General features: G+C 36.2%; 1 protein-coding gene across 1 annotated transcript; it reads right to left on the bottom strand.

Annotated features, from left to right (window-relative positions):
• Nucleotides 1–1,582: 1,582 nt before the first annotated feature.
• On the bottom strand, nt 1,583–2,764 carry LOC113273008 (putative nuclease HARBI1). The gene has a single exon (XM_026522783.1). The coding sequence runs from the start codon at nt 2,762–2,764 to the stop codon at nt 1,583–1,585; it is 1,182 nt and encodes a 393-aa protein (XP_026378568.1).
• Between the last annotated feature and the right edge of the window lie 10,763 nt (nt 2,765–13,527).

The following is a 13,527-nucleotide window of genomic DNA, read 5'->3' as shown; positions in this document are numbered from 1 at the left end:
TTTTTGGTTTCATATATTGAATCAAATCAAATCAAAAAGAAGATAAAATTGATTGATACTAAAAATACTTCAACTACATTAATTCCACTACATCAATTCTTTGATTGCAAAAAAAAAAAAACATAATTGAAGCTACATAGTTCCATAAGCTACATAGTGCTAGGATAATCAAGTGTTCTAGGAGGATAACCATGTTTTTCCAAAATCTTATTTTGTTTATCCAACATAAATTGCTGCTTCCATTCCGGCAAGGTCTCAACCACCACATCCAACACTTCGAGTTCATGTTTCTCCAAAGCCAAATCCACGGATTTCTTTTTGTCTCTGCAATAGTTAATAAATATTCTTCTTGTCCATCCAATCTTGCCATCTTCTTTGCATTCTCTTCACTAAAATGTTTCAAAATACGCTCCGTTCCGTTGTTGATGGCCGATAGCTCCGAAGCTTCCCTTTGTTGAGTCCTTTTCCCTGTTGGTCGACGAGAGCCATCCTATTCGTGCCATCTTGGGTCGCTTCTTGCGGGAGCACTACTTGTTGAAGCATTAACACTAGGAGTATCCGATTCATCTTCCACATTTTGAGTAGGATCAATTTCTTCGGGATTGAATCCGAGAACATGGGATTTGAAAAGTCGGTACACCTCTTCATTTTGAAAAGGTTTTCCCTTTATAACATTACTATATTCCAATCTAGCTTTTCTCTCCTACAAAAAACAAATAAAAACCAAAGTTAGAAATCCTTCAATAAAATAAAATGATATACATTAAGAAATCTTAATAAAACTTACAAGATCATCAATTCTGCATCCGCTTGCATTGTTTCTATGCAAATTTCTTAAGATACCAACCCATTTTTTGACATCTTTTTTCAAGGTACCAAATCTATTTTGTAACTTATGAACAGTTCTATCATTTTTATTCCCAAAGCTGCTTACATATGTATCGAATATCCGCTCCAAAAACTGGTTTGGTTTTTGATCAACTCCGGAAACACCATCAAGTGTAATGCTTATCCAAGCTTTGGTGATTGCAACATCTTCGGGTGTAAAATATTTTGCCATGGTTAAAAAAAAGTGAATTGCAATGAATTTTAAGAAGATGGAGAAAAATCTAGAGAAGATGGAGAAAAATCTAGAGATTAAATGGTTTTGGTCTGAGCTGAGCTGAGAAGTGATCAATTTATATGGAAAATTTCGAATTCAAAAAAATATCCGTTGAAACGATATTGTTACTGGCGCTTCTTTGTGAGTTGTTGATTAGAAGGAGCCGTTACAGATCTAATGGGTAGGAATGAAACGCAATTCTTAATAGCGCTAAACGCTATTTTTATTTGCGCTTTTCTTGAAAAACATCCAGAACCTACGCCAATTCCTCAAGTTCCATACTTAGTTTTTTTATTCTCTTTTGAAAATCCATAACTTCTTCTCTTTTGAAAACAATGAAAACCATAAATTGAAAACAATGAAAGCCATAAATAATACAATGAAAATCTTAATATTTCTTAATTTACGAAAAAAGACTAAAGATGTTCGAAATCTTACGAAAAAAGACTAAAGATGTTCTTCGAAATCTTACGAAAAAGACTAAAGTTGTTCTTCTGGTGGGTAAACATCGGTAGGATCGAATTCACCATCTAAACCGTCAAGATCATCTGGTGGCGGAGGGGGAGATTCTGGTGGCATTTCACCGTCTATGAGACCTAGTCCATGCCGTATCCAAATATGTTGGACAAGATCATTGCGGAGTTGGAGATATGCCTCATCATTCCTTAACTCGTGGTATGACCTCGGTATTCCAGTAACCTGTCGTATTGGTTCGTTCACGACTTGACCCCAATCTAAGTTACGTTTTTCATTCTCAATGACCATGTTATGCAAAGTCAAACAAGCCTTGATAATAAAGTTTATATCCTCCTTATCCCAATATATTGCTGGCTTTTTTGTTATTTGGAACTTGTTTTGGAGAGTTCCAAAAGCCCTTTCAACATCTTTTCTCTTCGCTTGTTGGTATCTATTGAACAACGTATTGGCTGGCTGATTTGGAAGAAGAATTTTGAATGACTGCACAATACAAGACAATCGCGGATATATATTATCCACCAAGTAGTAACCCTTGTCGTAGTTGTGGCCATTGATGCGGTAATTACAAGGAGCTGCTAAACCATTAACCATCATATCAAAAAGTGGAGATTGAGCCAAGACGTTCAAGTCGTTGTTCGACCCTGGCGTTCCAAAGAAACCATGCCAAAACCACCGATCATATGATGCCACAGCTTCTAAGATGATGGTAGGTTTTTTATCATGTCCACGGAACGTACCTGCCCATGCTGTTGGACAATTCTTCCACTGAAAATGCATACAATCAACACTTCCAAGCATTCCAGGAAACCCTCTAGCTGCATTTTCTGCCAATAATATTTCTGTGTCTTCTCTTGTAGGAAATCGCATATACCTTGGACCAAAGTGCCGAACAATTACCCTAGTAAACCTCTTGACATACATATAGACGGTCGACGCTCCCACATGGACATAATCATCTGTGCTATCAGCGGCTATGCCTTTACACAAATATTTCATTACGGCATACATCTTCATGTGGGGAGAGTGGCCAAGTTTTCCAGTACAATCAACTTGGAAATCAAAAGCAGGATCCGCAACAACTATTTCACTTAGAATACGTATGAAAATAGGTCGATACATACCCAAACGTTGGTGGAACTTCTTAGGGCCCCAAGTACAGTTAGGTCCAAAGTAGTCATGCATCATCCTTGCATCTCCATACTCTCTTTACCTGTCCACCATTTGTCGCGTTAATACTTCTTGAGGCACCGATTGGAAGAGCCTATGCATTCTTTGAGTCATATACTGGTACAACACAATTGCTCTGTCCTCGCTATCATCATCAATGCTAAGATCGATACCATGCGTCATTTGTACATACCTCCTTAGCGGATTTTCATCGTCCATATTGCACCTATAAACAAAACTCAAATAATGTAAGCATTCCAAGATTTTTGAATCCATACAAAAGAGAAGACATTCATGCACACATTCATAAATAAAAGACATCCAAGTTTCATACAAAAGAAAAGACATCCAAGTTTCATACACATTCATTAAAGAAAACACATTTATGTTCCCACCAAACTTAATCCTAACATCCTTGCCATTTCGTCTTCACTTAAACCAACCCCACCACTGTTCAAGACTTGAGTTAATTGTGACTCTGGAACTACTTCATCTTGTGGAACATAATGACCATGTGCATCATCTAATTGACTTGTGGCTGGTCTTTTACGGCTTGACCATTGAGAGTTGTCTCCAAGATCATAACATGATTGGGCTGACGTTGATCCTTTCCCAAGAGCACGTGCACGATCTATTTCAAACCAATACTCGTCCTTTGCAAGATTTAACGTAGCCAATCTATGCGCTAAATCTTTCCATTGCTCCTGAAAAGAAACACCAAGATAGCAAATATATGAAGGAACTTCTAATGTGTAAAGAAAATCATAATAATGTGGCAAAAAAAATAATTGAAGTAGTGAAAATCAAAAATTACTAACCCTTGTTCCCCAAATAGCATCATACGTGAACGGAGGAGGATCGGGTGCTTGCAAAGGCACTTCAACACGGTTGCCTTCACTGTCTGAACGTACGGTACAAAAAGAAACTCTTGGAAATTCAGGTGAAGCTTGTGAGACGTTGTCATACTTATACCATGATGGATATATTGGGGGGGACCTGATTTACTAGAAATGTCGGATCTTGAGTGCTTGCAGCTCCAACTTCATCTCTGTTTTCTTGACGATATATTTCTGGGAGCAAAAATCCAATAGATTGTTGCTTCCACCACCACACATACATGCTCTCATCAACATGCTTATAGTCTCTATATACACGAGCATGCACTATCCAATACAATCGCTTTCCGGATTATAGAAAGCCACTCTTTGATTGGAGATTTCACGAGCATGCACTATATCAGGATGATCTCTATACATACTAGTAGACCATGGTTGCCATTCCGTTCCAACAATTGTCCTCAACTCAATTTGTTGGCGAGCTGTATTAAGAGAGTGTTTGGAAGTACCCTTTTGCAACTTCACTAGACTATCTTTCTTGAATATCATAATTGTAGGCCATACATCAGTCGATACACCTTCTTGGAGAAAAGGCGTCAAAGTACGAAAATATATGTAAAACCAATATTCTAAAACCATCGCCAATCCACACATGTTTTTTTCCACCTCTAGCAACCGCACTCATGCTACTATACAAGTGACTAAAACAAACCGAACCCCAATTATAATTACCAATCGCATTCAAATCACACAAGGAAGCGATCCTACCTTTGCTTGCTCTTGTAGTGGTACGTGCCAATAAAACTTTTGAAATCACCCATAATAAGAAGTATCGAGTCACAGTCTCCCAATTTTCATCATTAATTGGATTTTCCTTGATATAGTTTACGAGGCAACTAATAGGAAATTCAGGTGAGTTCTTGTTGTACTTTGCATACCCATGCAAAGGTCCAAAGTAGGTATCCTCTAGTTGTTGGTTTTCTCTACTTTTACATTTACTTGTAGCGGCGTGTTCCAATCTTCTATGACCATTTACAATAGGAATTCCAGTTAAGTGAACAAAATCTAAAGGGGTGAAACCAATTTCAAAGTTTGGGAAATAAAACGAATTGGTACTATACCACCACCTCTCTATGATTGCATAAGCTAGTTGTTGATCAGCTCTCTTAATTCTAATTTCAAAAAATCTAGCAAGGCCGGAATTTTGAAGAACTTGACTAGCACTTTGATGAACCACCACACGGTCATATAAATTCTCAAGGTCTTCTAGATTACTTCTAAACGTGATATCATGTTGTGTATCAAGTGGGTCTATACTTGTAGAAATATGTTTCTCATCCAGTTCTTTTGAACTCAAGATCATTAACACATCCATATCCACAATCTATACAAAATCATCAAATTAAAATCAATATAATCACACAATGCACTTAAATTGTTTACATAATGTAACTAACACATGTTAATTCATTATCTCATGGAAATTTCACAATGTTCATCATCTAAAACCCTAAATAACACATTATTCATCATCTAAAACCCTAAATTACATGTCAAATTCGTCATTGTGAATCAAAATTGTTATCATTCATCATACAATCGAGTATCATGCATACAATCAACAATAATATCATCTAAATTCCTAACATTTCATTAAACTATAAAATAAACTCAAATTATAATTCAACTAACCTCTCTTTCGATTCTCAATCAAATTGAGAAATTTAAGTTTGATTCAATTCCTTATGCAGCATAGAACAAACCCTTTGAAGCAATTTGATTTATTTGAGTTGTGCTATGAGAATCAAGAAAGGGGGTTTTAGGTTGTTTTTCTTCTTTTTTTCAGAGAAGATGAACTGTGAGAGGAAGAAGAAGAAGGGGTCGATGGTGTTACTGGATATATGAACGAAAAACCGCTATTAACAATTGTGTTTGGCGCTAATAAGATTAGCATTTGGCGCTATTAAGATTGGCGTTTTGACCGTTGACTAAAGTCTAGCGCTATTATTAATAGTGTTTCCCTGGCGCTATTATTATTCGCGTTTTACGCTATTCTTATTTGCGTTTTCTGTGTTCCACGATTAGAATTGCGCTTCCATCACCAGTTCCAAGTGCTGAGGGGGCATAGAAGATGGAAGATGGATGGATTCCACCATAAAACTTGCTCTAATAATGATCGAGAATCTCGATTTCTATCATTGTTATAGCTACGGATCTTCAACAACGATGGTGCTAAACTTACAACCTTTGGGATCATTGGAGTACTTGGAAGGACGAAGATTTCAAGGAACGTTGAAGATTAGACTATGGAATCGGAGCCACTAAAGTTTATCGCTTTTGTATTCCATATGTATTAATAGTTTTGTGACTAAAATTGACAAAGGGGGAGATTGTTAGAGCATAGCTCGGCCAACCTCGCATGTGTTGCTATCTCAAACATATTTGTCAATGTTAGTGATCAAAACTATAAGTCTTGATTTCTAGCCTACATAGCTAAGTCTCGGACTAGGATAGAAAAGTGTAGTTGAGCTCAAGGACTTCATGGCGGTTCATCATACAATGACGAAGATCTATACAAAGAACCGTGGAACTTCATCAACAAAAAGGTATGTGGAGACTTGAACTTATCTATCACTCAAAAGTCTATCTCTTCTATCTCCTACTTCTTATGAGACAAAATTCGTATGCTAAATAGACTAGATCATACACATTTGACATTTCGGGCTGAGCATTCATTGCTTATCTTTTATCTCGAAATCGTGTGTTGGTGAAGCATTTCGCTTTGATCAAGTTTATCTTCACCTAGTGATGAAAGTCATGAAAAGTTTCAATCACTTTGAGAATTGCTCTGACGTGAATCAGTCTGTGAATAACGGCTACATAGCGTCATCTGAGAATGTCTCAATGATTGAAATGAGAGTTTAGATTACATAACCATGTATTCCTTGAACCGAAGTTTTCGAACTTTGTTGATCAAGAGATGTCGGGAGGATTGTGGAATTGGCTTGCCAAGTCCGCGAACTGTTGGAAATTCTCGATCGAGAATTTCTGCTGGGATTTTCCAAAACTCGTTTGTACGCTAAAGTCCGTGAACTCAGTCCACGAACCCAGTCCGCGAACTGGCGGAAGTTCTCTTCCGAGAATTTCTGCTGAGTTTGGAAAACTCAACCGATTAACTTAAGTCCGCGAACTTGTTTGTGAACTTAAGAGGTTATGATCTAAAGATGTGCTCTGAACATGAAAAATTAAATTACTAAGGAATGCTTTATGCAAACCGTGGCTATAATGTTTATGAGCCGATTCAATCGAATCATCTTTGTTTCAATTGTGTCTTGTGTAGTTACATAAGATCTCATAGCAATTGAACAACTCTTTAACTAGTTCATTTGAGTCAATTGAACTAGTTATGGTGAAGAAGAACAAGGTTAATATGAAATGCTCATATGGTTAACCTTTTGGGTTACTATGTTGAACCAACATACACGTACACGTTTGGGCATGGTTTTCACGAACCCAGTAAACGTCTACCCAAGTGTCCGTGACAAGCTAAGTTTTCGATCAAACGGTTGAGAAATATTAGCTTGAATCTAAATCAGGTTTTAATCTAACGGTGAATAAGGATTGCTTTGTAACTAAGGAAAAACCCTGATTTGAAGGCTATATAAAGGAGACATCTAGCATTGTGCAAAACTAATCCCCACATGTCTGTGTGCTACTAGTGCGCCCACTAGAGTCGATCTCCATTAACCTTTGATTTTCTTCTCTAAAATCAGGTTAACGACTTAAAGACTTCATTGGGATTGTGAAGCCAGACCGATACTACTTTATCGTAGTTGTGTGATCTGATCTTGCATCTTCTATCGTACGAGTACAACCGATTGATTGGCTTGAGATCGTGAGAGTTCTCCGATAGGCAAGATAAAGAAGTCACAAACATCTTCGTCTCACTGTTTGTGATTCCTCGACAATCCGCTTGTGTAGTCAAAAAGGATTGTAGAGAGGTGATTGATTAATCTAGGCTGTTCTTCGGGAATATAAGACCGGATTATCAATTGGTTCCTGTTACCTTGATTTTATATCTAAAGACGGAACAAAACCTAGGGTTTATCTGTGGGTGACAGATTTATCCTCTTATAGACTTTTCTGTGTGAGACAAATCTGTTTATTATCAAGTCTGTGATTTTGGGTTACATCAACTCTTGGTTGTGGGTGAGATCAGCTAAGGGAATCAAGTGCACAATATCCTGCTGGGATCAGATGCGTAGGAGTACAACTGTACCTTGGATCAGTGGGAGACTGATTGGGGTTCAACTATAGTCCAGTCCGAAGTTAGTTTGCAGTAGGCTAGTGTCTGTAGCGGCTTAATACAATGTGTATTCAATCTGGACTAGGTCCCGGGGTTTTTCTGCATTTGCGGTTTCCTCGTTAACAAAATTCCTGGTGTCTGTGTTATTTCTTTTCCGCATTATATTTATATAATTGAAATAATACAGGTTGTGCATTCGTGATCATCAACTTCTCTAATCCAACCTTTGGTTGTTGATTGTAGTTGATTGATCCTTGGACATTGGTCTTTGGTACCGTCCAAGTTATCTTTCTTTGAGAAAGACTATCAGATTTCTATTTGCTTGAGTAAAGATCAAATCGAGAGATTGAGATAATAACTCCTTGAGATACTTTCTATCTAGATTGAGTCTGACTGTCTAGTTGATTCTCTAGCAAAGTGTTTCAGAGTTAGTCCATACAGATTGCTAATCGAAATATTGGGTGGTGTTGTTAGACCCCCGCTTTTTCAGAGTGCAACACTTGATTTTTCATCTTCATTTGAATCATAGTGATCAGACATTTCATCAAGAGTTGCAGCAAGACCTTTGTTCCCAGTGTATTTTACGATTTGGACATTCATTAACAAAATGACCATAACCTTTACACTTGAAGCACTGTGGCATATCCTCATCATCAGTATCTATAGTATCCTTGTTTTTAGGAGGGATACGATCATGATGTTTGATTGATGACCTGCGTTTATTTCTGATGAACCATTTATTTCTCTTCAAAAAAATATCTCTAAACTGTCTTGTGATCAATGAGACTGAGTTGTCAAGATCTTCATCTGATGAATCAGTCTCAATAGGATAAACTACAGAGTTGCAAAAACTTTAATTTTGTCAAATAATTTAGTGTTCTTTTGTGCTTTGAAAGCAATATCCTTCCCATATTTGGATGTATGCTCATGATCAAAAATTATACATCTTCTCGGGTCAAATATTATTTCTTTCAAAGATCTTTTCAGATCCTTCCCAGATTTGCTACAAACACAGACTTATGAGGTCTTAAACGTGTTTGCCTGCTCTGATACCAATTGAAAAAGCGGGGGTCTAATAACCACACCCATATTTTGTTCGGAAATTTGTATGGACTAACTCCAATATAATTCCAAGAGAATCAACTAGACAGTCAGACTCAATCAAGGAAATATATCCAAGAGTTATATCTTTGTTTCTCAAAGTAATAAGCAAATCAAACAGATAGAAATCCGTGAGCCTGATTATTATGGTAAACAACTTGAACCAATGTTCAAGTGTCAATCAATTTCAATCAACAATCAAAGGTTGGATTTACCAATTGATTGAAATACGCACAACCTGTGATATTTCAATTATATAACCAAATATAATGCGAAAAAGAAATAACACAGACACCAGAAGTTTTGTCAACGAGGAAACCGCAAATGCAGAAAAACCCCGGGACCTATTCCAGTTATGAACACCACATTGTATTAAGCCGCTACAGACACTAGCATACTACAAGTTAACTTCGGACTGGAATGTAGTTGAACCCTAACCATGTATCACACCGATTAAGGTATAGTCGCGTTCCTTACGTCTCTGAATTCCAGCAGGACTCTACGCACATGATTCCCTTTGCCGATCTCACCCACAACTAAGGGTTGTTGTAGTTGCAATTTTATGCTACTACACCCAAGATGATCTTAACTACCAAATCACACATCTAAGCTAAATAAACATACATAAGCAAGATAAAGAACATGAAAGTAAAGGAGACACAGATCTTTTACGTGGTTCGGTCAATGGTGACCTACATCCACGGGGTATCACTATGATATGAGTTGTTTATAAGATCTCCATTGGAGAGGCTCTCATGGAGCTCCAAGGAAGAAGAAGGAGGCTAGCCATAGCTAGAAACCATCCAAAGATCAGACCCCCACTTCCCTATTTCTCTTTCTCTTTTATAGGGTAGGTGGTTACATCAATTACAAATACGCCCTTAGGGCTGACTAGATAGGATAAGACTAAGTGGTTGGGTATACATTGTGTATATGGTTGCATTTTAGTAGGATACTTCGGCTCCTAATATTGCGCCACGTAGCGAGCTCATCTTTTGCCCTCACAGTTGTTACGAGCCAAATTCGAAGACTTTATGAACAAATTTATCTCCCACAGAAAAGTCTATTTTGATAGATAAATCTGTCTCCCACAGAAATACCTACGAAGTTTTGTTCCGTCTTTGGATAAATCAAGGTGAACATGAACCAATTGATAATCCGGTCTTATATTCTCGAAGAACATCCTAGAAATATCAATCACCTCACAATAACTTAACTATATGGTAGTAGAACAAGTTATTGTGGAATGAAAAAGAATGAAACAAAGAGCTTTGTGATTACTTTTTATATCTTACCTATCAGAGATAAATCTCGAGCAAATATTAGAGAAGATAGTACTCAATATGATAGAACAAGCAAGATCAGATCACGCAACTACAAAGAAAATAGTTGGGTCTGGCTTCAGAATCGCAATGAAGTCTTTAATTCGTTAACCTATAATGGTTTTAGGAAAAACCTAGGTTAAAGGAGAATTGACTCTAGTCGCAACTAGTATCACACATGAGGTTTGGGGATTAGGTTTCCAAGTTGCTAGAGTTCTCCCTTATATAGTCTTCAAATCAGGGTTTGATAGCTCTGAAACAAAGCAATCAATATTCACCGTTAGATGAAATCCTGATTTAAGATACAAACTAAGTTTGCTTAAAACCAAAGAAATATCTCTCCACTATTAGATGGTCTTAGCTTGTTACACACACATGAAATATACCTTCATTTACATATGGGTAACCATACCTAAACATGTATATTGAGTTGACTCAATAACAGTTAACTGAAGTTAGCCATATGAACACTTTTGTATTAACTACATTCATATAAAACTTCTAGATCGAATGATAATCAAATGAATCTAATTGTGTTACTCATAGAGTTGTTCAATTGTTTATATTCTCATAGAAGTATATAAGAAACAATTGAAACAAAATCGGATTGATTCAAAAGAATCAGTTCATGAACATTCCTTAATTTATAAATGTATTTGTTCATGAGTACGAAATCATACTTAACCGATTTTAGAACTTAACCATATAAGTTTACAAACGGGTATGCAAACTTAAGTTTCAGACTTTGATATTTTTCGACAGTTCGCAAACGGTTACGCATGTTGTCGTTCCAGACCGAACCTAGATGAAACAGTTTGCAAACGGGTATGCATACCGTTTGCATACGGGTATCCATACTTGGTTCCCAAACCTAAATCATACTGACAATAGTTTGCATACTTGTACGCATACTGTGTTATATCCAGACAATGATTATTTGTTCTAAACTCCAATTTCAATCATTCAAACATCCTTAGAAGACGACAATAGCTGTCTCACACAAACTATTAGCTTATAAGTAATTTTCATGTGATCGAATGATCAATACGAAACATTCCGAGTCTACATAAAATGACTGTCTCACACAAATCATGTAAGATGTTACAAGGCGATTTTCACCTGATCATCTTTTGACTCATAATTTAGTTTCCAACAAATAAATTGTTCCCAACTAAACTCGTCAAGAATAATGATGAACGTAGTTAAAACAAAAAGCTTTCCAACACATATTTCGAGAAAGATATAAGCGAGTTAAACTCATCTCGAAATATCAAATGTGTATAATGTAAAAGTCTATATAGCTATACGACTTAGACTCAATAGGAGATAAAATAGATCATAGACTTCTGAGTGATAAATGAGTTTAAGTCTCCACATACCTTTTGTTGATGAAGTTCCTCCAAGCTCCCCTTATAGTAGATCTTCGTCTTCAATCGATGAACGTCGTGAAGTCTAAAGCTCAACTACACATTCTATCCTAATCCGAGACATAGCTATAAGTAGACAAAGAAATCAAGACTTATAGTTTTGACACCTAAACTTGACAAACAAGCTTGAGATAGTAACGCTTGCGAGTTCGACCGAGCAGTGCTCTAACAGTTTGTGATCCAACAGTAAATAGGAAAGTCAGCGAAAGCATGAAGTAGTCGGTTAATTTTTTCAGTACATAACATTGTATATCTTTTCCTTTATAATTTAACTTTATTAATCCTTTCAAAAAAAATAATGAAGAGTTGCTACGCAATACGTTATATACACATGAGACTTGATACAAAATCAAGAAATGATGATTAAAAACCAAGACCTAAACATTTTTCAATACAAACAAACAAACTTTATACAAGAAGTAATTTGAAGAAACAACAATAAAAAGAAAAGGAAGTACAATATACTACCTCTGTTCTATAAAAACTGGGCCTTTCACTTTTCAGAAAATATATAATTAAAGATCATGCATCTGGGAACAATGGGAAGGACATAATTTAAAGTGATTATATCCTAACAACTTGGTCATACCTTTTTGTGAAAATTTTGAAACTGGCGGTTTATCCTCGATGCAGCATAAGCAGGCGTTATTTCATGTTCCCATACACACACAGTGAATTCAAACTTTAAGCCACCCATATTAGGACAGTATATAAAGTGACATAAGTTCAAGTTACAGTGAGTGTTTGGGTCGCATATTTCGGCATGTCCTTGCGTATTACATGATTGGCTATGAACGTATCCGTATGTAATAAAGAATGAAGTAGATGCTTATAACATAGGAAGTTCCAAATATCAACAGAATCAACCAATAAATATTAGCATTTACATATATAGTTTTCAGCATGGAATGAAGTAGATGCTTGTAATATAGGGAGTTCTAAATATCAATAGAATCAACCAACAAATAACTAAAAAGTAAGACCAATTTAAATGATATAAACACTAAAGAAATTAACAAACTGTCAATATAACTTATGTGAAGTCCGAGACAAACAAAACCAAGAGAAACCTGGCGAGATGAGGAGCTAAGAAACTTAGACGGTAACGAGCTTTTGACATTGTTTTCTATTCTCATATGGTTTCTAGGATTAAGTTTACCGGAATTCTATTCATAAAATTATTGTTATAGCTATTTTTACGTTACAGCTTAATTTCTAACCAGTGACAACTACACCATTAATTTTTTATTTTTTTTATAATCAGCAAATTTGAAGTTAAAATAAATTCACAAAGCACGTGTAAATCAACTATACTATGCATGTCCATGATCATTTTCCTTCTTTTATTATTCTTCTTTCTCAGCTTTCAACTTTTCATCTTCTTTTATCTTCTCAAGAGACTTTATCAAGTTTTGCAAACAAACTTGAGAGTCTCTTTCGATGGTTTTAGGCATCAAATAATCAGCAACATCAGTAGGAGAAACTTTAACCTCATGGATCAAATGTCTTATGGTGTCAAACAATTAATGAGACTCAAGGTCTAAGTATATCTTTGCGAACACTTTAAATCCTTCGAAACATCAGTAGGACATTTCAATGTGTTTGTCCATCCGACCTCTACGAATGAGAGTTGGGTCTAATTCCTCGACGTAGTTAGTGGTGAATACAAAGACCCGTTCTTTGATGCAAGCTTACCATAACCCGTTTGTAAAAACACAATCCTAGTATGTTTTTTAAGTTTCTCCGAAGATTCTCGTTTAATTTTACCTCATCATAAACCTCATTTTCT

Source organism: Papaver somniferum, chromosome 4, assembly GCF_003573695.1.
Source record: "Papaver somniferum cultivar HN1 chromosome 4, ASM357369v1, whole genome shotgun sequence".
NCBI classification, from domain to species: Eukaryota; Viridiplantae; Streptophyta; class Magnoliopsida; order Ranunculales; family Papaveraceae; genus Papaver; species Papaver somniferum.
This window is presented reverse-complemented; position numbering and strand designations above follow the sequence as displayed.